Source organism: Triticum aestivum, chromosome 1D, assembly GCF_018294505.1.
Source record: "Triticum aestivum cultivar Chinese Spring chromosome 1D, IWGSC CS RefSeq v2.1, whole genome shotgun sequence".
NCBI lineage: Eukaryota > Viridiplantae > Streptophyta > Magnoliopsida > Poales > Poaceae > Triticum > Triticum aestivum.
Window position 1 is genome coordinate 497,194,405 of NC_057796.1, and position 26,629 is coordinate 497,221,033.

The following is a 26,629-nucleotide window of genomic DNA, read 5'->3' on the forward strand; positions in this document are numbered from 1 at the left end:
GTTTCAATCGACTGAGGTCTAGACACACCCTTTAAATTTTTATTGGAGCCTCGAAAATTAAGTGGCTCGGCTGATGAGCACGTACAAGCTGGACGTGGGATGCAAGGGGCATGCACCGATGAACATACACATAAATGCACGTACTCCATACATAATTGTACGTACGTCGATCAAATAGTGTACTGTGTAGCAGCAGGCGCCGCGTGGTTGCACGAGACAAATGATGGAAGGGAACAAGGCATTGGAGGCCAGGTGTACGTACATGCCATGCATGCATGCATTTTGTAATGATCCTAGCCGGCCGGCCGGCGGTCGCCCCTGACCCTGCTCCGTGTTGTTTGTTGCTGTGCAGCTGGTCAGGTGTCCGTGCACGCACACTACGGCCGGCAGGGCCTGTCGGCCGGCAACTCCAGCATCCATGCATATCGACATATCGTAGCTGAGCCAAATAATTTCATGGCTGTCGTGACTCGCGAGCGAGAGCAAGGAATATGCAACAATGCAAGGAGGGCGACCGCCGACACGACACGTAGGCATGCAATGCATGCATATGGCCGGCTATGGGCCAAGGTGATGTCCCGTCTCCTTCACATCGATCCAACATCTCCTTTCAATCCTCCTCGCTCTGGTCCGATATGTGATTATTTTTTGAGTTGTTCATTGTTTTCTAGATAACTATCTGCTTATTTCTTTTCTTTTGCAGGAAATTATGAAAGCTTTATTCGAACAAAAGCATTCGCTGAGCAATCAGCCAGAAGGCCAATGATCTGCTTATTTCAAACGGTGCGATATGCGCATCTTGGTTGCCCTTTTCTACGTATATACGTACGTGATACAAGTGGTCGTAAGATTTGTTTCTACACCCTCTACCCTCTGACCGATAATATAAAAACATTTTTGAAGCTAATATAGTTTAAAAAACCATTTTTATATTATGGAAGGAAGAGAGTACTAGTTTAATTTGCAACATCATGACACTACATTACTCCCTTCGTCCAAAAAAACTTGTCCCTAAAATGGATGTACCTAGCACTAACTTGGTGCTAGATACATATCCATTCGGAGGACAAGCTTTTTCATTTTCAGACGAAGGGAGTACATGATACATCCAATGACGAACGAACGAACGGTCCATCGATGGAGGCACTCGAGCAGTGTAGCTAGCAGCAGGCGTCGCACGAGACAATATTAATACTATCTTACATATACATGCAGGAGACAATCTCTCACTAGCTCAGTGAGCCACCCTACCCTGTACGTGTTGCGCAGGTAAGGCGTAGTACAAGCATGCCTTGATTGCATTTCCTATGGATCTATAGACGGTCAGACCATGCACAGCCGGCCGGCAACAGCCATGCATGTGCCGACACAGGCGAGCTTAACTTGCATGGCTGTCGCCCGCCGGTAGAGGCCAACAGGGCCATGCAACGAGGACCCGGCGACACCGGCCCGACACGTAGGCATGCATGCATCCTCATCGTACGGTACAGGTGCATGCATGCATGCATGAATACATATGGCCGGAGCCGGAGCCGGAGCTGGTCCTGGTCCAGGCCGACCGGCGAGGTGACGTCCCGTCCCCATCACAGCTCGTGCGATCATCCATTCATCCATTCATCGGCCTTCACATTCACTGTCCGATCCTCCTCCGGCAGCAGCCTCCTCGTCGTCGTGGACGACGTGGACACGAGCAGCAGCAGCAGCAGGAGGCATAGGCATGGCGCGGCCTCGAGGGTCGAGCACAAGAGACGGAGGCGGCAGCTTGGCCTGCTGGAGCATGTGGACGACCTCGCGCATGGTGGGGCGCTCCACGCTCTGCTCCTGCACGCACAGCATCCCCACGAACAGCGCCTGCGCCGCCTCCCACGCCGGCACGTCGCCGCCCAGCCGCGGGTCCAGAACCGCCTCCACTCCGCCACCATGGCCGACGGCGTCCACCCGGGCGCGCACCCACTGCACCAGGTCCAGGCTGCCGTCCTCTCCCAGGTGCGGGCCCACCGGGCGGTGCCCCGTGATGAGCTCCAGCAAGACCACGCCGAAGCTGTACACGTCGCTCTTCTCGTCCACCTTGAGCGTGTACGCGTACTCTGCAATGCCATGCCATGCGTTACATTGTCAGTGTCAGTGTCAGTGTACATACATAGAGTGTATTGGTATTGACAAAGGAAGATCACGGAGGAAGGACAAAACAAGATGATGGAGAGCTACGTAGGTAGTACTACTAGGTTAGCTAGAGAGGTGAAGGAGTAGTCGATCTCTCTAGGATTCGATCGATCGTCGAAAGCAATTGAACAAAAGCTTGGTCGTGGATTTGATGTAAAGGAAAGCAAGCGAGGGCCGGCTGGGCGGTCATGCCACGTACTTTACTAGTGTTACTAGGATCGATCAGTCTGTGTACACAAAGCAAAGCAAAGCAAAGCAAAAGTGCTACTACTACTAGCACGTAGTCCTAGCTAAAGCCTAACTAAAGTCTAAAGTATATATACGCATGGCAGTAAAAGAGTAACGCAGCTAGACCCGGGCGGGCGGATGATGGATGCTCGCTGGTAATTTCCTAGTAGCTACTCTAGCTAGAGAGAAAGATATGCATGTCAGATGAGGATCGATCAGCATGCATGGATGCGTTGGCCGACCATGCATGGATACACTAGCCACGATATAAACTTTGTAAAGCAATGCACGTGATTGTTGAACTCATGATTAGTGTGGTCAAAGACAAAGAGGGACTTGCTAATCCCTTCCTTTTAGGCATGCAAGCAGCAGTGAGCTAAATATAAGTCTAGAGTATTCTACTGGCAAGCATGTGGGACATTGTGATGCAGGAGCGCTTCGTTTGAGGCAGCAAGGGGTACGTCTAGTCATCATCAGATCTTTCTTTCCTTGTCTCTTTCTTCCTTTCATCACTCGCTCTCTCTCCAACATCGAATCGATCGCCATTCACCATCCATCCATGCATGCCACAGCCATGCCCAACGGACTCGACCAACATACATTGGACGCAGCAGCAGCCATGGACGGACACGACCCGTACCGACGTACCGTACGTACAAACCAAATGCATTCCCCCCCACAAAAACACAAGGAAATTTGATGCTCACCATGCATGCAAAAACTCATCGAGACGTGAGCAACGTTCAAGATGCATGCACCGACAATGAGCAAACAGTAAGTAGTAGCAGTGGAACGTACGTACCTGGCGCGATGTAGCCGTAGGATCCGGCGATGGCGGACATGCACTCGGACGCGGCGCCATGCCGGAGGTACTTGGCCAGCCCGAAGTCCGCCACGTGGGCCTCCATGCCTTGATCAAGCAGGATGTTGTTGGACTTGACGTCCCGGTGCAGGATCGCCGGCGAGCAGTCGTGGTGCAGGTAGCACAGCCCCATCGCCGCCTCCGTCGCCACCCGCAGCCGCGTCGCCCACGCCATCACATTTCCCTCGCCGCCTTCCCCATGCAGCACGTCCCCCAGGCTCCCCTGAGCCATGTACTCGTACACCAGAAGGTTGCTCTTCCCGTCCCCCGACGAGCAGATGGCCAGCAGCCGCACGATGTGCCGGTGCCGGATCCTGCCCAGCGTCCGCACCTCCGCCGAGAACCCGCCGTCGTCCCCTCCCCCGCCCCCCGTCGCCGTGATGCGCTTGACGGCCACGGACTCGCCGCCGGGCATCGTGCCGCGGTACACCGTGCCGGCCCCGCCGCGCCCCACCACGTGGTTCTCCTTCACGCACTGCACCACGTCCGACCACCCGAACGACACCTTCTGCTGGAACGCCGTCATCCGCCACCCGCCGCTGCCCCGCTGCCGCCGCCGCCTCTGCATCGCCGACCGCGTCGTCGCCACCGCCGCCGCCGCGAACGCCACCGAGCAAGCCAGCAGCCCCAGCGCCGCCGCCAGCTTCAGCCGCCCCACCGACGACGTCGTAGACGCGGGCTGCTTGCCGCCGCCGTCCGGCCAGAGGCGCGGCCCGGACATGGACGTCAGGTTGCACGGGTTGGACGACGCGATCGTCGTCCCGCACAGCCGCGGGTTGCCGGCGAACGACGTCGCGTTGAAGTAGGCGAACTGCCCGCTCTGCGGCACCACGCCGGACAGGTCGTTGTGGGAGAAGTCGGCGGCGGTCAGGCTCTTCATCCCGCCCATCTCCGCCGGGACGCCGCCGTCCAGCTTGTTCCACGACACGTTCAGGTAGTTGAGCACCTTGATCTCCGCCAGCCGCGCCCCCGGGATCGCGCCCGTCAGCTGGTTCACGCTCAGGTCCAGGAACGTCAGCGACGTGCACTCGCCGATCTCACCGGGGACCTCGCCGGTGAGGTTGTTGCCGCTCAGGTCCAGCTTCAGCAGCCGCTTCAGCCGACCGACCTCCGGCGGGATCCCGCCGGCGAGCTGGTTGCCGCTGAGGAGAAGCGTCTGCAGCGACGAGAAGCTGCCGACGGACGACGGCAGCGAGCCGTTGAACCTGTTGCTGGACAGGTTCAGCAGCGACAGCATCTTCCTTTCCTCCGCCGGGATGCTGTCGTCCTCTGGAAGATGGCCGGTGAGGTAGTTGCTCTGCAGCTCGACGGTGGTGAGCGCCGGCAGGTAGAGGAATCCGCGAGGGAGCTCGCCGGTGAGGTAGTTGTTGCTGATGCGCACCCGCGTGAGCGTCGGGCAGTCGCCGAGCCCCTCCGGCACCGGGCCGAAGAGGAAGTTGTTGAGGAGGATGAGGATCTGGAGCTGGCCGCGCGCGCACAGCCACCGCGGCACCTCGCCGGTCAGCCTGTTCGTCGACAAGTCCACCTCCTGGAGCGGCGCCGCGCGGCCGAGCGTCGCCGGGATGGAGCCCGTGAAGTTGTTCTGCCACAGCTTGAGCACCTGGAGATGCTCCAGATCGCCGAGGAACTCCGGGACGCCGCCGCGGAAGCGGTTGATGAACATGTTGACGAGCCTGAGCTCCCGGAGCGCGGCGAGCTGCGGCGGGACCTCGCCCGTGAGCGCGTTGTTGGAGACGTCGAGGAAGCGGAGGGCGGTGAGGTTGCCGAGCTCCGGCGGGATGGTGCCGTTGAGCTGGTTGGTCTGGAGGTAGAGCGTGTCGAGCCTGGTGAGCGCGCCGAGCGCCGGCGGGATGCCGCCCTGCAGGCCGCAGCTGGCGAGGTCGAGGTGGACGAGGCTGGCAAGCCTGCCGAGCTCGGCGGGTATGCCGCCGTCGAACTGGTTGAAGTAGCCGAGGAAGAGCTGGCGGAGGGCGGTGAGGTTTCCGAGCTCCGGAGGGATGGCGCCGGTGAGGCTGTTGCCGGCTACAGAGAGGAACTGGACGGCCTCCAAGGAGCCGAAGCTTCGCGGGATGGTGCCGGAGAAGAAGTTGCCGCCGAGGTCGAGGTGGACGAGCGTTTTGACCGGCAGCTTACCGGCGTCCGGGAGCGGGCCGGCGAGGTCGTTGTCGTAGAGGTCGAGCACCTGGAGCGCGGCCATCGCGGAGAGGTCGAGGCGCTGCAGGGTGCCGTTGAACTGGTTGTTGGAGAGGTTGAGGTGGCGGAGGTCCCTGAGCGCGGCGAGGGCGGGGGGCAGGTCGCCGGCGAGCGCGTTGTTGGAGAGGGAGAGGAAGCGGAGGCCGGTGAGGTTGGCGACGGCCGGGGAGAGCGCGCCGGAGAGGTTGTGCGCGGAGAGGTCGAGCGAGACGACGGTGCCGCCGCGGGCGTCGCAGGCGACGGCCGGCCAGGAGCGGCACAGGCCGGCGTGGTTGGCGAGCGTCCAGGAGGCGTGCAGCGCCGGCGGCGAGGAGGTGAAGGAGCCCTTGATGGCCACCAGGGCGGCCGCCTGCCGCTGCCTCCAGTGGGAGTCGGAGTCGGGGTCGGGGCTGGAGGCCGTGGCGACGGCGAGGTGATCGAGGCGGCAGAGCAAGACAAGCACTAGTGCCAGCAGTGGGAGGACGGATGCCGCCATGCGATGGATGGATGGATGGAATGATGGTTGCTCTGCTCTGCTCTTGGGAGGGAGCGGGAGGTGTGTGTGCGTAATGATGAAGACGACTGGGTGGCTAACTCTAGCAGCTCAGGCCTCCATGGATGGATGGATGGATGCTTTTGCTTTCCCTGTGGGTGTGGGAATGGCGGCAAATGGCGATGGGGTTTGGGCTTTGGGGCTTTGATCATGCATGGGGTAGGGTTTCATGCAGTGCAACGTTGCTTTCTCTTCTTTTGGAGGCGAAAGCAAAAGCAACCGAAAGCCATCGAGTGCTCTGCCTCTGGGAATGTTTCAGCTCAGTCTTGGTCAGCACCACCACTGGATTTCGTGCTACCAGAATTAGTTAGTAGCTCAAAAATCACCAACGATCTTTTTTGTTAGTACTACAAAAGATAGGACTACTTTTTAAGAGGGTTCACTAGTTACTTTTTTTATAATGATGTTTATTTTATAAACATTGTTGAAAACATCTGCTTTGGCGCCCGATTACAATCATCAACATAATCCTTTTGGGTGAAAAATCCAGCGCCCCAAAAATTTGGCCCTGCTTTATGGAGCAAAAGCTAACAAACGTGGGACATGTGATCCGTTGCTCCCACCAGATCTTACATCTTTTCTAGGGAATGCCTGTAAATTTTCTAAAACATACTTCATTTTCCCTATTCAATCTTCATTTAAGGAATACTCTTCATATCATATATACGTGAACAGTGGCCGAGCTGTGCACAGACGCCCAAAGTCATGACGAAAACACTAGGTGTGAGGGTAAATTTGGCCCAAGAGGTAAAAATTCCATGCTCCCCTCTAGCTTAGCCGATTCTGGCCCGCCCAACATACTGTCCGTAGCTCCACCATTGCAAGATTCACACATTTCTCTCATTCAGTCCAACTGACAAGCATGGTGAGGGAAGCCATCACCTTTCTATGCCCTCTTGTTACACTACACATGTTGTTCGACCAAACTGAGATTGCTTCATCGCCCAAGTGGATGTGTTCATACTCTTGAGATAATGCCACTCATTTAGTCCAACTGACAAGCATGGTGAAGGTTGCCAAATTCAGGATGTCTCGGAAGAACTTTGACCCGAGTGGAGAGAAGCCCCTATGAAGATGATCAGTAAACACAATGACTTCTTTCGAGCCGGGTTGAGGGGAGTCTTCTAAACCATGTGCTCGCCAGCTAATTTCTTGTTGGGTTGGTAGTAGACCTTGACCCATGAGATCATCTAGCATAAGTTGGGAAACTTGGGATTGCACCCAGTTGCAGGTTGTGGTTTTTGCCATAATGAGTCGCCTAAGCAAACCGAAGAACTGCAGAAGTATAAATGGCGGGTCATTTACGAACAAACGACTTGCCTAGTGATCTATGTGATGAGGCAAGGCAATACAATGGCTATGGTTAAACAAGACACGTCTATAGGTCACAGATAAGCCGCTCGACAAATAAGCCGGTGTGATGAAAAGACGACTTCTAAGTCAGGCGGGTCACATGACACAATCATGAGACGACATGATATGAAGGCACCTTATTCTACACTAAGGACTTCTGTTTTTCAGCTAAGTGTTGAACAAACAGGTTTCCGCTGAGACACCTACAATTACGGACCTACAAAATGGTCTATAAAACAAAATAATTGCTAAACCTAAGGTGAAGCCCTGGAAGCAGTGGTCGTCCTACTTACGGATTCTAAAAGGGATATGCGGCTCTTAGATGCAAAAATGGAATTGAGGCTAGCACCGCTCTATTCCTACAAGGAAGTCATTGGAAACTGGATCTAAACAACAGTAGCAGCGAAGAACCAATGAACCGCGAAGAACTCCGATGAACTACAGCAGGGTAAATGTGGATCTGGAGATGTGTTTCAACATACCTGGACGCAGCAAAAGCTTTGAAGTGGTCTTGGATGGTGTCGACAGCGGTGCGCGCAGGGTCGATGAAGCAGTTAACGTCGCCGGGGCACTCGAGGTCACGCAGCAGCTGAGCTCTGTTCGCAGAGCGGCGCAAGGAAGAAGACGCGAGGAGATAGAAAGGTAAAAGTGAGAAAAGAACCCCCTCGGGCATATTTAAAATGAAAGTAAGGAGGAGAAGAGGCAGGCGCGAAAATCAAGAAGGGGCAGTAACTTTTTGAGTAAGGGACGCCTTGATTTTCGGGATAGACAGATATAAGCAAAGATCCGTTGTGATGTCATGATGAAATTCCTGGTTTTACGGAAGATGACGTCATGGTTTATGAACTTGGAAAAACAACAAGTGCGGATTATCGTAAGCCAGAATCTTGAACCCGGCAATGAAGCGATTCTGGAAAAACAACAAGACTCAAGACCTGACCACGGCAGAAGAGAGAGAAAGGACGAAGGTCGTCCCCTATGCTTTAGACGTAGGCTCTGCAGTATGCTATGCTGTGTACCGCACCTGAAGTGTGCCTTGCCATGAGTTAGTCAAGGGGTACAAGAGTGATCCAGGAATGGATCACATGACAGCGTCGAACTTATCCTTAGTATCTAGTGGACTAAGGAATTTTCTCGATTATGGAGGTGGTAAAAGAGTTCGTCGTAAGGGGTTACGTCGATGCAAACTTTGACACTAATCCGGATGACTCTGAGTAGTAAACCGGATTCGTATAGTAGAGCAGTTATTTGGAATAGTTCCAAGTGGCGCGTGGTAGCTACAACTACAAGATGACATAGAGATTTGTAAAGCACACACGGATCTGAATGTTGTAGACCCGTTGACTAAAACCTCTCTCGTAAGCATAACATGATCAAACCCTAAAACTCATTGAGTGTTAATCACATGGTGATGTGGACTAGATTATTGACTCTAGTAAACTCTTGGGTATTAGTCACATGGCGATGTGAACTTTGAGTGTTAATCACATGGTGATGTGAACTAGATTATTGACTCTAGTGCAAGTGGGAGACTGTTGGAAATATGCCCTAGAGCCAATAATAAAATGGTTATTATTGTATTTCCTTGTTCATGATAATTGTCTGTTGTTCATGCTATAATTGTATTAACTGGAAACCGTAATACATGTGTGAATACATAGACCACAACATGTCCCTAGTAAGCCTCTAGTTGACTAGCTCGTTGATCAATAGATGGTTATGGTTTCTTGACCATGGACATTGGATGTCATTGATAACAGGATCACATCATTAGGAGAATGATGTGATGGACAAGACCCAATCCTAAACATAGCACAAGATCGTGTAGTTCGTTTGCTAAGAGCTTTTCTAATGTCAAGTATCGTTTCCTTAGACCATGAGATTGTGCAACTCCCGGATACCGTAGGAATGCTTTAGGTGTACCAAACGTCACAACGTAACTGGGTGGCTATAAAGGTGCACTACAGGTATCTCCGAAAGTGTCTGTTGGGTTGGCACGAATCGAGACTGGGATTTGTCACTCCGTATGACGGAGAGGTATCTCTGGGCCCACTCGGTAATGCATCATCATAATGAGCTCAATGTGACTAAGGAGTTAGCCACGGGATCATGCGTTACGGAACGAGTAAAGAGACTTGCCGGTAACAAGATTAAACGAGGTATTGGGATACCGACGATCGAATCTCGGGCAAGCAACATGCCGATAGACAAAGGGAATTGTATACGGGATTGATTGAATCCCCGACATCGTGGTTCATCCGATGAGATCATCATGGAACATGTGGGAGCCAATATGGGTATCTAGATCCCGCTATTGGTTATTGGCCCGAGAGGTGTCTCGGTCATGTCTGCATGGTTCCCGAACCCGTAGGGTCTACACACTTAAGGTTCGGTGACGCTAGAGTTGTTATGGGAAATAGTACATGGTTACCGAAGGTTGTTCGGAGTCCCGGATGAGATCCCGGACATGACGAGGAGCTCCGGAATGGTCCGGCGGTGAAGATCGATATATTGGACGAAGGGTATTGGAGTCCGGAAGTGTTCCGGGGGTACCAGGCTATGGCCAGCATGACCAAAAGGTGTTTCGGGAGTCCCGGCAAGTGTTGGAGGGCCTCATGGGCCAAAGGGGAATGGGCAAACCAGCCCACTAAGGGGTGGTGCGCCCCCCCACCCTTTCCCACGTTACTTGGGAGGTGGGGCGCCTCCACCTGGCTTGGGAGGCAAGCCTCCACCTGCTTGGCTTGGGGGCAAGTCTCCCTAGGATTTTCCCTAGGGAGATCCAATCTGCTTGGCCGCCGCCCCTAGGGGAAACCCTAGGGCGCCTCCCCCTCTCCCCTTGCCCCTATATATAGTGGAGGGGTGGGAGGGCAGCCGCACCTCTTCCCTGGCGCAGCCCTCCCTCCTCATACACCTCCTCCTCCTCCTCCTCCGTAGTGCTTAGCGAAGCTCTGCCGAAGAACCACGAGCTCCATTGCCACCACGCCGTCTTGCTGCTGGAGTTCTCCCTCAACTTCTCCTCTCCCCTTGCTGGATCAAGAAGGAGGAGACGTCCCCGGGCTGTACGTGTGTTGAACGCGGAGGCGCCGTCCGTTCGGCGCTAGATCGGATCTTCCGCGATTTGAATCGCTGCGAGTACGACTCCATCAACCGCGTTCTTGTAACGCTTCCGCTTAGCGATCTTCAAGGGTATGAAGATGCACTCCCTCTCTCTCGTTGCTAGCATCTCCTAGATTGATCTTGGTGACACGTAGGAAAATTTTAAATTATTGCTACGTTCCCCAACACTACCATCAGAATTATCATTGTTCTTCTCTTCTTGGTGTCTAATGATATTGAAATCTCCCCCCTACCAACATAGGGAGAGTTTCCGAAGAACAAATGCGAACAAGTTCTGCTAAAAAGGCGGGGCTGAGTTCTGGTTGAGCAGTCCCATAGATTGACACAAGTACCCATTCGAAATCATCAACCTTAGAACGAACTTGCAATTTGACACAGAAATCCCAGCATCAATCCTTTGTTGCTGTTTTGCGGGAAAAGAACTTTTCATTAATCAGCTATGATGATTACATTCAGAATCAACAATGCTAGCTATCTCCATAGGGGAGTTTCGGAGCCAACATGTTGTGCGCTGTTGCGATCGACCCATACAAGCAAGGGTGTGACTCGCCACATTCGCGTGCCTACTAATCTTAGCTAGACTAATGTTCCTTTCTTGAGCCAGAATTCGTCTGATCTCATTAACCTGATATGCATACCTCGATCGATCACCGTCTTTGGATTGAACCAACTTCAGCAGCTCGGCACAATCCGTTTCCACAATCAGCGGCAGGTTCGTCCATTGTAGAGAAAGCCGCAATCCTTCCTCCATGGCTGCCATCTCAGCTTCTAAGGGGTCGCCACAATTAAATAGCGCCCGTGTCGCGGTGAAGATGACACCACCTTCATGATCCTGCAAGATCATCCCAGCCCCAGCCGTACCATTTTCCTTCACAAAAGCACCATCGACATTCACAAAAGCATCAGTCCTTTGGACAGGGATAGAACGCCTATTGACACCCACCATGATCCCCCAGATCAAAGAACGCCGCTCAAAGTTGTTGATGTTGTGCAGGGTAGCGGTCAGTTGCAGGGTAGCGGGCAGGATGCAAGGGAAGTGGCATGGTATACCACTTGCGAAATGAGAATTTTTGCATCAGGGTACCGGTGAAACAAAGACTCTCAATCCACGTGATATGTTCTCAACATACATACACATGCATGCCATCAAAACTGCAGTGTGATCCTACAGGAAAGCAAATAGTAAAATAACTTCCAGTGAGATCCAAATAGTAAAGCTTGTTCTTTTACATACAGTATGAAGCTATAGTTTTGTCAGTTTTGGCAAGTAGAGCGACAAGTCGACCAACTAAAACAGCCGCATGCATGCAGCACCACGCTTTGCTCCTGGCCCGACTGCTCACCAGCTGACGATTCTAGCTCCTCCTAGTACTATAGCTGCGGGCCAGCGGTACACAATTCCAAGCTATACATAGAGCGGGGCCCTAAAAATCAAAAAAAATAATATTTATAGGCATGTAGAAAACTTTTATATGTACCCATCGACCTCTTGAGCGACGAATGAGGCGAAGACGAAGACGACGGTGACAACAACGACAGAGGCCCCGACCTAATGATCAGAGGGTTGTCCATAAGGGATTGGAAGAGACTCGCTGAAGAGTCGTATGACGACTAGGTTTCGAATTTCGTTTTAGTACTTTTATGTAAAATATTTCAAGTTTACACCGAATTTCATTGAGTGAACCTTTCGAATATAAAGTATTTCGGATTTGCAACGAACTTTGACTTTGCTCGGTTAAGTGCTACGGTTCGGTTAGAAACACCATTTTTTTGGAAGAGCAAATGCGCTCTTCTAAAGCATACTTGGCCATTTACTCGTCCAAATTTTAGGGGATGAGCTAGAGTTGCTCTTAAGCGCACTTAGCTGCTTGTTCCTCTTTTAAAGATTTTTAGAGGATTGGTTAGAGATGCTCTAAGGACATCTCTAGCCGGTCCCCTAAATTTTAGAGAAGTAAACGGCTGAATAAACCTAAGTGGAGTATTTTTTACTCCTCTAAGTTTTGGTCATTTCTAGCCGATACCCTAACCTTGGGGGAGTAAAGTTTTGTTTTTTGTCAAATTATTTCAATTCTAGTTACATTGCAACTACATATTAGCACACATATAAAAACCAAAGATAATTGTGAAGGTTCACACAATTCACGAATAATACAAATTCATATTTTAAAAACAAAATTATTCAAATTCAAACACACCACAAGGTTCAGATCAACTAAATAGAATGATAAAAGCACAACTATGAAGTGCTATGGAGATGCCACGACTAATGCTCGACAAGATCATCTTGGAGTGGGGTATCTCTGGATCTTGCGATGCGCTTCGAGGAATCTCTGGATCCTATTTACATCGTGCTCTGGCTCAACAGGATTTCCATTGGTGATGCATCGAAAGTTCTCAGACATGTCTCTCTCATCTTCAATGATCATGTTACGCATGATGATGCAACAAGTCATGATTTTCAATACAAGTCATGATTTGCCATAGATCCTTGGAGTTCCAATACGCGACAAGGCCACGAAAATTTACAAAGCGCTTCTGAAGCACAGCGGAAGGTCTCTCCACATCCTTCCTAGTCTTTCCTCTCCTACGCATAGCTTTGGTCTTATATGACTTTGCTATTGTCGGCGTGTTTTCGCGTGTGTGTGAGTTGGTGTTCGTTGTGTGCATCTTAGTTATGCAAAGGATGGATGTGTGCTCATTTTTGGGGCAAATAAAATCCACCCGTTGTCGAAAAACATCCTTCCTAGTTGACTATTGACGTGTTGGAAATGTGGCCCACGAACGATAGATGTCATTCGCAAGGTAGTAACCCATCGTGTACTCACAACCATTGACAATATAGTGCAAGGAGGAGCATCTCCGGGAACAAGCCTAGCAAACAGTGGTGATCTCGACAACACATTCAGGTAATTGTGAGAGCCAGACAATCTAAAGAATGAATGTCAGATCCATAGATCCTCCGATGTAACAGCCTCAAGAATGATCGTTGCAGTGGCCTTTGTACTGACCTTTCTACCTTGCAGGACAGTTCTTCCAGGTCCAGTGCATGTAGTCAACTGATTCTAGCATCCCTGGCCATCCTCTTTCTTCATTCGCTGCCATAAGCCTCTCGGTGTCCTCCTTGTTGGGTGCCTCAAGTACTTCGGCCCAACGATATCAATCATCGCTTTTGTGAACCTTCAAATGGCCTCCAAGATTGTACCTTGTCCAATGCAGACATAGTCGTCAATTGCATCTCCTGAACACCCATATGCCAGAACACGAGCAATCACAATACACTTCATCATAGGGCTCACAGTTATATCTCTGCATGCATTCCTTCTAAGCTTGAACCAATTGTCATGCTTCTCCACGGATTTTGCAATGGTGAGAAAGAGACTTGTGTGCATTCGAAAGAAGTGGCAAAAAATACTTCTTCAGATTGGCCGGATTAGGGTCCAAATAATCTCTCATAATCTTGGCATGGCCCTCCGCTCTATCATGGTTGAGTTGTATGCGGTGGCCAAACTGTGATCCTCTCCTCGGCCGCTGAATATCATCGTTGAAAATCATGCCAATGAAAATTTTGAAGTCATCATCATCTTCTTCCTCCTCAGATGACGATGAGTTTGGCCGCAACTTTTATTAGAGCTGCCGGGAGGCCGAGTATTTTTGGGCGTCCCCGGGCCTAGGAGTAAAAAAATTACGTGCCTAACGATTTTAGGACTTCTGCTAGGTAGCGGTTAGAGGAGTAAAATGATATTTTTTACTCCGTTTTTAGAGGATCGGCTAGAGATAGAGTTGGACCCTCATCTCAACTTCTTATCCATGGGCACAACACCTCATATGCTCCTCCTCCTCCGATCTGCCTTCCCCATTGCACCTTTACGCTGCCCCTGCTTCGCACGTACTTCCTCCGTTCCTAAATATAAGCCCTTTTAGGCATTTCAAATGAAATACAACCTACCACTAGTAGGAAAAGGGGCTTTTACCCCGGTTCATAAGGGCCTTTAGTCCCGGTTCTGGAACCGGGACTAAAGGGTCGTTACTAATGCCCTAGCCCTTTAGTCCCGGTTCTTACATGAACCGGGACTAAAGGCCGTCCATGTGGCCGGTGCGGGGAGCCCAGGCAGGAGGGCCTTTGGTCCCGGTTGGTGCCACCAACCGGGACCAATAGGCATCCACGCGTCAGCACCTGGCAGGAGCTGAGGTTTTTGTTTTTTTTGAAAGGGGGTGGTTTAGGGGTTTTGGGGGGTTAATTTAGGTGTTTCATATATTGTGTTAGCTAGCTAATTAATAGAGAGAAGTGTCCTCTCTTAACTCCGTGCTTGGTCGACGCTACGTACTATATACGTATGGAGAGGAGTAGACACGCTAGCTAGTAATCAAATGAAGTAAACAGAGATTGTCATGAACATATGCATACAGAGAGAAGTGATATCGACCACCTCTCCTTCTCCGAGATATTGGTCGAACAACAAGTTCTCGTATATCTATCCGACACTACCGGCTACATATATACAATAATTATCTCTTACAATACAATCTCCTAATTATATTGTAGGAACACAGGGTCCACATAGTATTCTCCGTTTTCAGCGATCACGTGGTCAAGGAAGAATGCCGCCAATTCCTCTTGAATTCCTCGCATACGATCTTCTGCTAGGAGTTGATCCCGCTTCCGAAAAATCTAATTTGAAGAAGGGGGTCAATACATATATATATGAATAAATGAAACTCAACACAAATGATGGTAATAAAATAAAATTGTGAATATTATTGCTTACGCACTTCATATTGTTCTTCAGTGTAGCCCCGCTCACAGGTATGGTAGCGGATGGACTCGCAAACGTAGTATCCACAGTAATTATTCCCGGGTTGCTGCCACAACCACTTTACAAGAAATAGAGGTCAATCAAACTGATAAGCAAGCATGCTAAATGGTATTGATCAAACTAGCGCTTGAATCACTAGGAGATGCGCGGAACATGCTACTATAGTACTTACTTTCGGGTGTCTAAATTGCAGCTGGTTCGGCAGTCCCGGGGCTTTTGAGGTGAATTTTCTCCAAACCCTGCCAGACAAAGAAAACAATTACTTGATATCAGGAAATGAACAAAGTTGCTGATATGGTGGATAATGATCGATTTAACTTACTTCTGGAGCATTTGAGTCATGTTCGCATAGTCCTGGGGATCTTTTCGTCTCGAGTCTAAGACGGTTACTACTCCCGGCTCAAGCTTAATCTCTAGGAGAATATAGTGGAAGCTGCGCATGCATGCATAAGTCATCAATTACATTACCATAACCTGGACTAATAAGGGAAACCGAATATGCAGAAGACAGTAACACTCACTTGAAGTTGTAAGGAAAGAGTATTATATCTTTGTTTTGATTTAATACCAACGATTGTAGCAAGTTGGCCTCGGCTTCTTTGGGATGTTTTTCAACCGTATATGCATCTATGAGATTTGTGTTAATGAACCCAATATCACCGATTTGTCTTTTCTTCAATTCGGCGATCTTCAATCTGCATAATATAGTGAGGATAAGTATAAATACATGCAATGAAAGAGCTGACCTATATAGAGAGACTTAATGACAGAAGTAGTACTACTTACAGACAGTAGCAAGTGATCGTTGTTTTATCGAGGGACTTTAGATTGTAAAACTGGAAGAAATCCTCAAATGGAACATTCAGCAGTTCAATTCCAACGAGGTCATGCTCCGGTTTAACTCTCAGCGTCAAAGTACTCATCCCATCAGACTCTCTGCAGGTTTTCATGTACCAATCATGTAGTCTTCGCATCATCGTGCTTAGAGATCTGACATCTTTGACGAGAGGCTTCCCGTAATGGTATTTGTGTTCGTCCACCTCCATGATTTCATAATGTACATCGTCGGGCAGGTAATCTCCAAGATTGCTATAACCGGGCACCATACCCGGATCATTAGCGACGATGTCTTTTGACACCTTGAGCGGGGGGCACGATTGGTTCGCTTGTTCGCCGAGCTGGGCAATTTTTTTCCCAGCTCGTCGTTCTTTCATCCTTTTATCACTGACAGTACTTCCCGACCGCTCCGCTTCGGCATATGCCTTTCCAAGAACGCGCTCATAGTTGCCTCTCGGCGGAGACTTTGGTGGTTTTGTCAGGGCAGCCAGAGTGCGCTTTGCTTTCACCGGATCTACCTTCTCCTCCGGAGGTGGATGTTTCTTTGCTTTGACCCCTTCAAAGAAGTTCTTCACTTCGGCTCGCACGATCTTCGCGTTCTCCTCCTCGGTCCTCTCATATGGTAACTTCTCTGGAGTCTTCAGAGAAGGACCGAATCTGTATTGCCTCCCGCCTCTGGCAGCTGTACTGCTAGACGCCGGCAGAGCAGACGGAGCGGCTGCGGCTGTCTTCTTTCCTTGCTTACGAGGCGGAGGAGAAGGACTACGACGCGCCGGAGCAGCCGCAGCGGCGGCGGGTCTCTTCCGCCCTTGCTGACGAGGCGGAGAAGGAGGAGGCTGGCTGCTCTGGCGCGCCGGCGCTGGCGGAGAAGGAGGCGGAGTGCCGCCACGCGCCGGAGAAGGAGGCTGAGTGCCCTGATCACTCGCCGGAGGAGGAGGCGGAGTGCCCTTACTCGCCGGAGCCGTCCAGTTCGGAAGCTTGATGAGCTCCTTCCGCCATAGGCATGGAGTCTTCAGAGCTAAACCCAGCCGAGTCTCCCCTTCACCGGTAGGGTGGTCAAGCTGGAGGTCCTCAAATCCCTCCGTTATTTCATCCACCATCACCCTAGCATATCCTTCTGGAATCGGCCGGCAGTGGTAGGTTGCGCCGGGTTCAGTAGGTAAAACAGAGCCAACAGCCGCCTTGACTTTCAAGTTCTGCCATTCCGCCATAAGGTGGCAATGTTGAGACTCCGTGATAGCATCCACGGGGTAGCTAGGAGTAGCCGCATGCTCCAGCTGAGGCAGCTCGGTGGAAGCCACGCTGCTTCTACGCTGAGATGGCGGTGTAGCTTCGGGGGCAGTTTCGGCATCTCTATTGCCGTCTCGTTCCTCTAGCACTTGAACCCTTTCGTGCAGACGCTGAATTTGGATCTGCTCCACTTTTTTCCTCCTCTCCTGGGTTTTGTAACCGCCCGCGTCCGGAAAACCAGCCTTCCACGGAACGGAGCCTGGCGTGCCTCGTGTCCGTCCAGGGTGCTCAGGATTCCCGAGGGCCATTGTGAGCTCGTCGTTCTCTCTGTCTGGAACGAACGTCCCTTGCTGCGCTGCATCGATATAGTGCTTAAGCTTCTTGACGGGTATTGCAAGTTGCTCGTCCGTCCAACGACACCTCCCTGATACAGGGTCCAAGGTTCCGCCAGCCCCGAAGAACCAAGTCCGGCAACGGTCTGGCCAGTTCATTGTCTCTGGTTCGATCCCTTTATCAAGCAGATCCCTCTCAGACTTGGCCCACTTAGGCCGGGCTTTGAGGTAGCCACCTGACCCCGTGCGATGGTGAAGCTTCTTCTTCGCAGCATTCTTCTTGTTTGTCGCTGACATCTTCTTACTCTTTTCCGATGTCTTGTGGGCCACAAATGCGGGCCAGTGATCTCTGATCTTCTCATACCGGCCGATGAATTCTGGTGTCTCTTCTTTGTCGACAAACGTTTTCAGCTCATTCTTCCACCTCCTGAATAGGTCTGCCATCTTCTTAAGAGCATGAGACTTGATTAATTGCTCTATAACTGGCTTCTCCGGATCCTCCTCTGGCGGTAGGGTGAAATTTGCCTTCAGCTCAGTCCAAAGATCATCTTTCTGCATATCATTGACATAAGACACCTCAGGGTCTTCCTTCTTAGGCTTATACCATTGGTGGATGCTGATCGGGATCTTGTCCCTAACTAGAACCCCGCACTGAGCAGCAAAAGCATCCTTTGTCCGGAGGGGTTCAATCGGTTGGCCGTCGCGCGCGATTGCTGTGATCTCAAACCTTTCATCCGAGCGCAACTTTCTCTTCGGGCCTCGTCTCTTTACCGCAGTTGTGCTCGATCCGGAGGGCTAGAAAAAAGAAGAAAGACGAGTGTTAATTAATATGTGTACATACCAAAACAATGAATGCATCAATTAGCTAGTCAGCACAGGCTTAACTAATATATTTACCTGGCCGGACTCTGTTCGGTCACCGGAGCCGTCACCACGGGCTCCTTCTTGCACCAGCATTGGGTCACCGGAGCCATCATAATCATGTCTTTCCTCCTCCACTCTTCGATCACCGCAGCCTGCTTCTTCACCCTGTTCTTCCAGACCATCATTGTCGTTAAGATACGACAAGATATCACCTCCGGCTAAGATTATGTCCCCCAACACATCTTCTGCTTGCTCATCTCGTCCGTGCTCCATTGTTTCTGCAAATATTACAACATGGCAATTATTACACAAACATGACAGCAGGTGGATATATTAGTGCAAACGTAGACCTAGCTTATTCCGGGTTTGGGGTGGCCTAGGCAACGCTTCAAGGGTAGGGGCGCGGCGGGAGGGGGTAGGAGACCGACATCGTTTTTTCTAGGGTTTGGGTGTCCTCGAGAGTTTTGGTCGAGCGAGAGGGCCGGGGGGTGCTCCCGTGGTATAAGTTATCACGGTCGAGAGGGGGTATACATATCGACCGTCCATCATGTCGAAGTTATCTGGGAGGGAGTTATATATATCGACAACGACGACATACATACACGGGAAAATAATGTTATCGGGGAGGGGGTATATATCGCCCCCCCCCCACGTGTTGAAGTTATCGGGAGGGGGTTTTATATCGACAACGACGACATACATACACGGGAAAATAATGTTATCGAGGAGGGGGTATATCGACCCCCCTCGTGTTGAAGTTATCCCCCCTCGTGTTGAAGTTATCGGGAGGGGGTAATATCGACAACGACAACATACATACACGGGAAAATAATGTTATCGGGGAGGGGGTATATCGACCCCCCCATGTGTTGAAGTTATCAGGAGGGGGTTATATCGACAACGACGACATATATACACGGGAAAATAATGTTATCGGGGAGGGGGTATATCGACCCCCCCCTCGTGTTGAAGTTATCCCCCCTCGTGTTGAAGTTATCGGGAGGGGTATATATCGACGACGACAGACCCGATAAAACATAAGAAAACGAAGAAGAAATAAAAAGAGGAGAGAAGAAGAAAGGAATAGAGGAGAGGGTTGAAGAAAAAGAAAGAAGAAAAAAAAGAGGAGAAGAAGAAAGGAATAGAGGAGAAGAAGAAAAAATAGATCTTCTTCTCCTCTTCTTTTTCTTCGTTTTCCTCTTCTTATTTATTTCTCCTCTTCTTCCTCTCCTCTTCTTCTTTCTTTCCTCTTCTTATTTTCTTCTTTCCTATCCTTCTTTTTCTTCTTCTTCCCTTCCTAGCTAGATATATAAAACTTTTCTAAAATTGTAACTTTTGCATATATAAAACTTTTCCATGTGGATCATCATTTCTCATATATATCGAATATATATCCATTGTCATATATAAAAACTTTCTATATATGAACAAAAAACTTTCTATGAACAAAGAAACATTTTTGACATATATATTCATACATTTTGAACATCTACATACATACAAAATTTTTTTTGTTCACATATACATTATAGCCACATACACATATACATCACATATGAACAAAAAAATTAAACTAATAAAAATAAAAAAACAGAGCCGGGGCGGCGGCTCTCACAGCGGGGGCGGCTAGGACGATGGCGACGGCGGGGGCGGCGAGGGCGCCGGCGCGCGGGGCCGGGACGGGGCGGGGGCGGCGAGGGCGCCGGCGAGCACGCGCGGGCCGGGCAGGGGGGCTCGGGGCGCCGAGGCGGCGCGCGCGAGCAGGGGAGCACGAGGCGGGGCGGCGCGTGGGGGCAGGGCGACGGCGACGAGCACCGGGCGGCGACCCGTCGAGGCAAGGGCGCGGGGCGACGGCGACGAGGAGCGGGCGGCGACGGCGAGCACGGGCAGCCTGGCGGCGTCGGGGGCAACTGGCGAGGTATGTCGAAAATTTCCTAAGTGTGGACTTATATAGAAAAGCCTTTAGTCCCGGTTCGTGGCACCAACCGGGACTAAAGGTGGGCATTAGTCCCGGTTGGTGCCACCAACCGGGACCAAAGGCCCCTTTTCAGCAGCCCAAAGGGCGGGAAGCGGCGGCCTTTGGTCCCGGTTGGTGGCACCAACCGGGACTAAAGGGGGGCATTGGTCCCGGTTGGTGGCACCAACCGGGACCAAAGGCCTTGCGCTGCCCGCGGCCAAAAGTTTAGTCCCACCTCGCTAGTTGAGAGGGGCTCGGAGTGGTTTATAAGCCCCACTGCGGCTGCCCTCTCGAGCTCCTCTCAAATGCAGGCTTACGGGCCTAATGTCACACTGTGCTGTCTGTTGGCCTATTGGGCCTTCTGCGGGCCTGAATCCTGGCCCAGGTTGGGTTTCTAGTCGTATTCAGGCCGTGGTGGCCCAATAGGTGGCAGTTTTTTTAAAAAAATCCAGTTTTTGGTTCTGTTTTTTGCATTATTTATTTTCTTTTGTTTTTTGCTTTATTTTTTAATTCTTTTTGCTTTTAGGTCAGCAAAATTATAAACTGTCTGTTAGTGCCATTAGTTTTAGAAAACATATAAACTTTCTATTAGTGCCATTAGTTCTTTATGAAAATTCTTTTTGCTGTATTTAGTTTTTTTGTTTTCTTTTTTGCTATATTTATTTTGTTTTGTTTCTACTTACAACAAAAAACTTATTTATTTTATTTTATTTTGTTTCTAATTACTTATTTATTTTACTTTATGATAATTCTTTCTGCTATTAAAGTTTCTATCAAAAAAAGTTCTTTATGAAAATTCTTTTTGCTTTTAATGATTAAAAATAAAAAAGAGGCGCAATGCGCGTTGATTTGCTTCAAGCCTTTCGGAATAGTGTAGACTGCACTGCACATAGCTCGATGCAGTCTACCTTATTCCTCAAGGCTTGAAGCTAAGCAACGTGAGCATTGCGCCTCTTCTTCATCGTCTCTGCACTCAGGGCTTATAAACCGCTCCTAGTGCCTCTCAGCTAGCGAGGTGGGACTAAAAAACTGCTTAGCTAGTAAGAAACTCTAGTACCGGTTCGTGCCACGAACAGGTACTAAAGGTGCTCGTGGGGCCACAGCCTCATTAGTACCGGTTCGTGGCACCAACAGGGACCAAAGGGTGGAATTGGTCCCGGTTCGTGCCACCAACCGGGACCAATGGCCTTGCACAGCGGCGTGGTGGTGAGTTTAGTCCCACCTCGCTAGCTAAGAGAGAGCCGCACCTGTTTATAAGGTGCGGTGCGCCTGAGCTGTCGAGCTCCTCTCTAAAGCAGGCTTACGGGCCTAACCTCTCTGCACTCAGGGCTTATAAAGCATTTCAAATGAACTCTGAAAAGGTTGAAAGTTGGCATGGTATCATCATTTCATCCACATAGCATGTGCAAGAAAGTTGAGAGGGTTACGGCAAAAACTAGATGCACTTCTTGTACAAAACGGACAATGGTATCATACTCGTCTATTACAAAGTTGGCATGGTATCATCATAATAGTTGCGGGAGAAAGTCTTCACTTTTTCTTCGCTTGTGTCATTTGCTTATTGCGCCGTAACCATGGATAATCTTCATCGTTTATCAGGATGCTTGGGTCAGCCTTGACTTTGAAGGGAGGAATTTCATGAAACTTTTCATAATCTTCAGACATGTCTGTCTTGCCCTCCACTCCCACAATGTCCCTTTTTCCTGAAAGAACTATGTGCCGCTTTGGCTCATCGTATGATGTATTCGCTTCCTTATCTTTTCTTTTCCTCGGTCTGGTAGACATGTCCTTCACATAGATAACCTGTGCCACATCATTGGCTAGGACGAACGGTTCGTCAGTGTACCCAAGATTGTTCAGATCCACTGTTGTCATTCCGTACTGTGGGTCTACCTGTACCCCGCCTCCTGACAGATTGACCCATTTGCACTTAAACAAAGGGACCTTAAAATCATGTCCGTAGTCAAGTTCCCATATGTCCATTATGTAACCATAATATGTGTCCTTTCCCCTCTCGGTTGCTGCATCAAAGCGGACACCGCTGTTTTGGTTGGTGCTCTTTTGATCTTGGGCGATCGTGTAAAATGTATTCCCATTTATCTCGTATCCTTTGTAAGTCAATACAGTCGAAGATGGTCCCCTGGACAACGAGTACAACTCATCACAAACAGTGGTGTCACCTCTGAGACGTGTTTCCAACCAACTGCTGAAAGTCCTGATGTGTTCACATGTAATCCAGTCGTCACACTGCTCCGGGTGTTTGGAGCGCAGACTGTTCTTGTGTTCATCGACATACGGGGTCACCAAGGTAGAGTTCTGTAGAACTGTGTAGTGTGCTTCAGACCAAGAATATCCGTCCCTGCATATTATTGAGTCCCCCCTCCAAGCGTGCCTTTTCCAGTCAGTCTCCCCTCATACCGCGATTTAGGGAGACCTATCTTCTTAAGGCCAGGAATGAAGTCAACACAAAACCCAATGACATCCTCTGTTTGATGGCCCATGGAGATGCTTCCTTCTGGCCTAGCGCGGTTACGGACATATTTCTTTAGGACTCCCATGAACCTCTCAAAGGGGAACATATTGTGTAGAAATACGGGCCCCAGAATGACAATCTCGTCGACTAGATGAACTAGGACGTGCGTCATGATATTGAAGAAGGATGGTGGGAACACCAGCTCGAAACTGACAAGACATTGCGCCACATCACTCCTTAGCCTTGGTATGATTTCTGGATCGATCACCTTCTGAGAGATTGCATTGAGGAATGCACATAGCTTCACAATGGCTAATCGGACGTTTTCCGGTAGAAGCCCCCTCAATGCAACCGGAAGCAGTTGCGTCATAATCACGTGGCAGTCATGAGACTTTAGGTTCTGGAACTTTTTCTCTGGCATATTTATTATTCCCTTTATATTCGACGAGAAGCCAGTCGGGACCTTCATACTGAGCAGGCATTCAAAGAAGATTTCTTTCTCTTCTTTCGTAAGAGCGTAGCTGGCAGGACCTTCATACTGCTTCGGAGGCATGCCGTCTTTTTCGTGCAAACGTTGCAGGTCCTCCCGTGCCTCAGGTGTATCTTTTGTCTTCCCATACACGCCCAAGAAGCCTAGCAGGTTCACGCAAAGGTTCTTCGTCACGTGCATCACGTCGATTGAAGAGCGGACCTCTAGCTCTTTCCAGTAGGGTAGGTCCCAAAATATAGATTTCTTCTTCCACATGGGTGCGTGTCCCTCAGCGTCATTCGGAACAGCTAGTCCGCCGGGACCCTTTCCAAAGATTACGTGTAAATCATTGACCATAGCAAGTACGTGATCACCGGTACGCATGGCGGGCTTCTTCCGGTGATCTGCCTCGCCTTTGAAATGCTTGCCTTTCTTTCGACATTGATGGTTGGTCGGAAGAAATCGACGATGGCCCAGGTACACATTCTTCCTGCTTTTGTCCAGGTATATACTTTCAGTGTCATCTAAACAGTGCGTGCATGCGTGGTATCCCTTGTTTGTCTGTCCTGAAAGGTTACTGAGAGCGGGCCAATCGTTGATGGTTACAAACAGCAACGCGTGCAGGTTAAATTCCTCCTGTTTGTGCTCATCCCACGTACGTACACCGTTTCCATTCCACAGCTGTAAAAGTTCTTCAACTAATGGCCTTAGGTACACATCAATGTCGTTGCCGGGTTGCTTAGGGCCTTGGATGAGAACTGGCATCATAATGAACTTCCGCTTCATGCACATCCAAGGAGGAAGGTTATACATACATAGAGTCACGGGCCAGGTGCTGTGATTGCTGCTCTGCTCCCCGAAAGGATTAATGCCATCCGCGCTTAAACCAAACCATACGTTCCTTGGGTCAGCTGCAAACTCAGCCCAGTACTTTCTCTCGATTTTTCTCCACTGCGACCCGTCAGCGGGTGCTCTCAACTTCCCGTCTTTCTTACGGTCCTCACTGTGCCATCGCATCAACTTGGCATGCTCTTCGTTTCTGAACAGACGTTTCAACCGTGGTATTATAGGAGCATACCACATCACCTTCGCAGGAACCCTCTTCCTGGGGGGCTCGCCGTCAACATCACCAGGGTCATCTCGTCTGATCTTATACCGCAATGCACCGCATACCGGGCATGCGTTCAGATCCTTGTACGCACCGCGGTAGAGGATGCAGTCATTAGGGCATGCATGTATCTTCTGCACCTCCAATCCTAGAGGGCATACGACCTTCTTTGCTGCGTATGTACTGTCGGGCAATTCGTTATCCTTTGGAAGCTTCTTCTTCAATATTTTCAATAGCTTCTCAAATCCTTTGTCAGGCACAGCATTCTCTGCCTTCCACTGCAGCAATTCCAGTACGGTACCGAGCTTTGTGTTGCCATCTTCGCAATTGGGGTACAACCCTTTTTTGTGATCCTCTAACATGCGATCGAACTTCAGCTTCTCCTTTTGACTTTCGCATTGCGTCCTTGCATCGACTATGACCCGGCGGAGATCATCATCATCGGGCACTGGTTCCTCTTGATCTTCAGCAGCTTCCCCCCTTGCAGCATCATTGGGCACATCGTCTGGTTCCTCTTGATCTTCAGCAGCTTCCCCCGTTGCAGCATCACCGTATTCAGGGGGCACATAGTTGTCATCGTCCTCTTCTTCTTCGCCGTCTTCCATCATAACCCCCATTTCTCCGTGCCTCGTCCAAACATTATAGTGTGGCATGAAACCCTTGTAAAGCAGGTGGGCGTGAAGGATTTTCCGGTCAGAGTAAGACTTCGTATTCCCACATATAGGGCATGGACAACACATAAAACCATTCTGCTTGTTTGCCTCAGCCACTTCGAGAAAATCATGCACGCCCTTAATGTACTCGGAGGTGTGTCTGTCACCGTACATCCATTGCCGGTTCATCTGCGTGCATTATATATAATTAAGTGTGTCAAAAACCATTACAGAACATCATGAATAGATAATTAAGTGACCAAATTAATAGAAGTTCATCATCACATTAGAACCAAAGTACATACATAGTTCTCATCTAACAACATATATATAGCTCTCCAGAGCATCTAATTAATTAAACCATACATTGAAACTATGTAAAACATTTCAATGCGAAAACAAATGCGATCATAATCGCAACCAAGGTAACAATTGATCCAACGGCATAATGATACCAAGCCTCGGTATGAATGGCATATTTTCTAATCTTTCTAATCTTCAAGCGCATTGCATCCATCTTGATCTTGTGATCATCGACGACATCCGCAACATGCAACTCCAATATCATCTTCTCCTCCTCAATTTTTTTTATTTTTTCCTTCAAGTAATTGTTTTCTTCTTCAACTAAATTTAACCTCTCGACAATAGGGTCGGTTAGAATTTCCGGTTCAACCACCTCCTAGATAAATAAAATCTATGCCACGCTGGTCGGTATATTTGTCATAAACAATAAATGAATCAAATAGTTATAAAAAGATAATATATACCACATCCGAATCATAGACAGGACGAGGGCCGACGGGGGCGGATACCAAAACCATCGCACTATGTAATAAGAAGGAATAAAATAGTAAGAAAATTAGACAAGTATCTATCTAAAGTAAGAATTTTTTTCTTTCAAAAAGAAGATAAGAACAAGAGGCTCACCACGGTGGTGCCGGCGACGAGATCGGCGCGGACGGTCGACGGCGGTGAAGACGGGAATGGGACGTGATGGGCCGCTAAACCTAGACAAATCTCGAGGAAAATGGAGATTTGAGGTCGAGCTTCGAGAGGACAAAGCTTAACTAGTGTGGCTCGGGCATTTCATCGAACACCTCATGTGCATAGGAGGTGAGCTAGAGCACCACAAAGCCCTCCCCTCGCCGGCCAGAGAAAAACAGAGCACTGGAGTGCTCTGCTCGCGGGCGAGGGGTATATATAGGCACCTCATTGGTCCCGGTTCGTGGCATGAACCGATACTAAATCCGGGCCTTCTGTCCCGGTTCATGCCAAGAACCGGGACAAATGGTTGTGGGCCAGGAGAGAGGACCATTAGTCCCGGTTCGTGGCTCGAACCGGGACAAATGGTTCCATACGAACCGGGACCAATGCCCACGAGGCCCCGGCAGGCCCCCTGGGCTCACGAACCGGGACGAATGCCCCCATGGGTCCCGGTTCGTGA

At 49.8% G+C, this 26,629-nt stretch overlaps 2 protein-coding genes across 2 annotated transcripts in view; one reads left to right on the forward strand and one right to left on the reverse strand.

Annotated features, from left to right (window-relative positions):
• Nucleotides 1–1,155: 1,155 nt before the first annotated feature.
• On the reverse strand, nucleotides 1,156–6,155 carry LOC123183431 (leucine-rich repeat receptor-like serine/threonine-protein kinase BAM3). The gene is made up of 2 exons (XM_044596242.1): nucleotides 3,194–6,155; nucleotides 1,156–2,087 (listed from the first exon to the last, which is right to left on the reverse strand). Exons 1-2 carry the CDS (start codon nucleotides 5,919–5,921, stop codon nucleotides 1,615–1,617), a joined length of 3,201 nt encoding a protein of 1,066 aa, XP_044452177.1. The 5' UTR covers nucleotides 5,922–6,155; the 3' UTR covers nucleotides 1,156–1,614.
• Nucleotides 6,156–7,764: 1,609 nt separating this feature from the next.
• LOC123161717 (tRNA ligase 1-like) overlaps nucleotides 7,765–26,629 on the forward strand; it is a 38,074-nt gene continuing 19,209 nt past the window's right edge. Inside the window, exon 1 of the mRNA XM_044579526.1 lies at nucleotides 7,765–7,973. Within this exon, the coding sequence (XP_044435461.1) occupies nucleotides 7,765–7,973 (209 nt within the window). The remainder of the gene's footprint in view (nucleotides 7,974–26,629) is intronic.

Excerpts from the sequence above, each read along its gene's own strand:
- LOC123183431 (XM_044596242.1), bottom strand. The coding sequence starts at position 5,921 with ATGGCGGCATCCGTCCTCCCACTGCTGGCACTAGTGCTTGTCTTGCTC. Across the intron at positions 2,088-3,193 it reads CTACGGCTACATCGCGCCAG|AGTACGCGTACACGCTCAAG; the intron begins GTACGTACGTTC and ends ATGGCATTGCAG.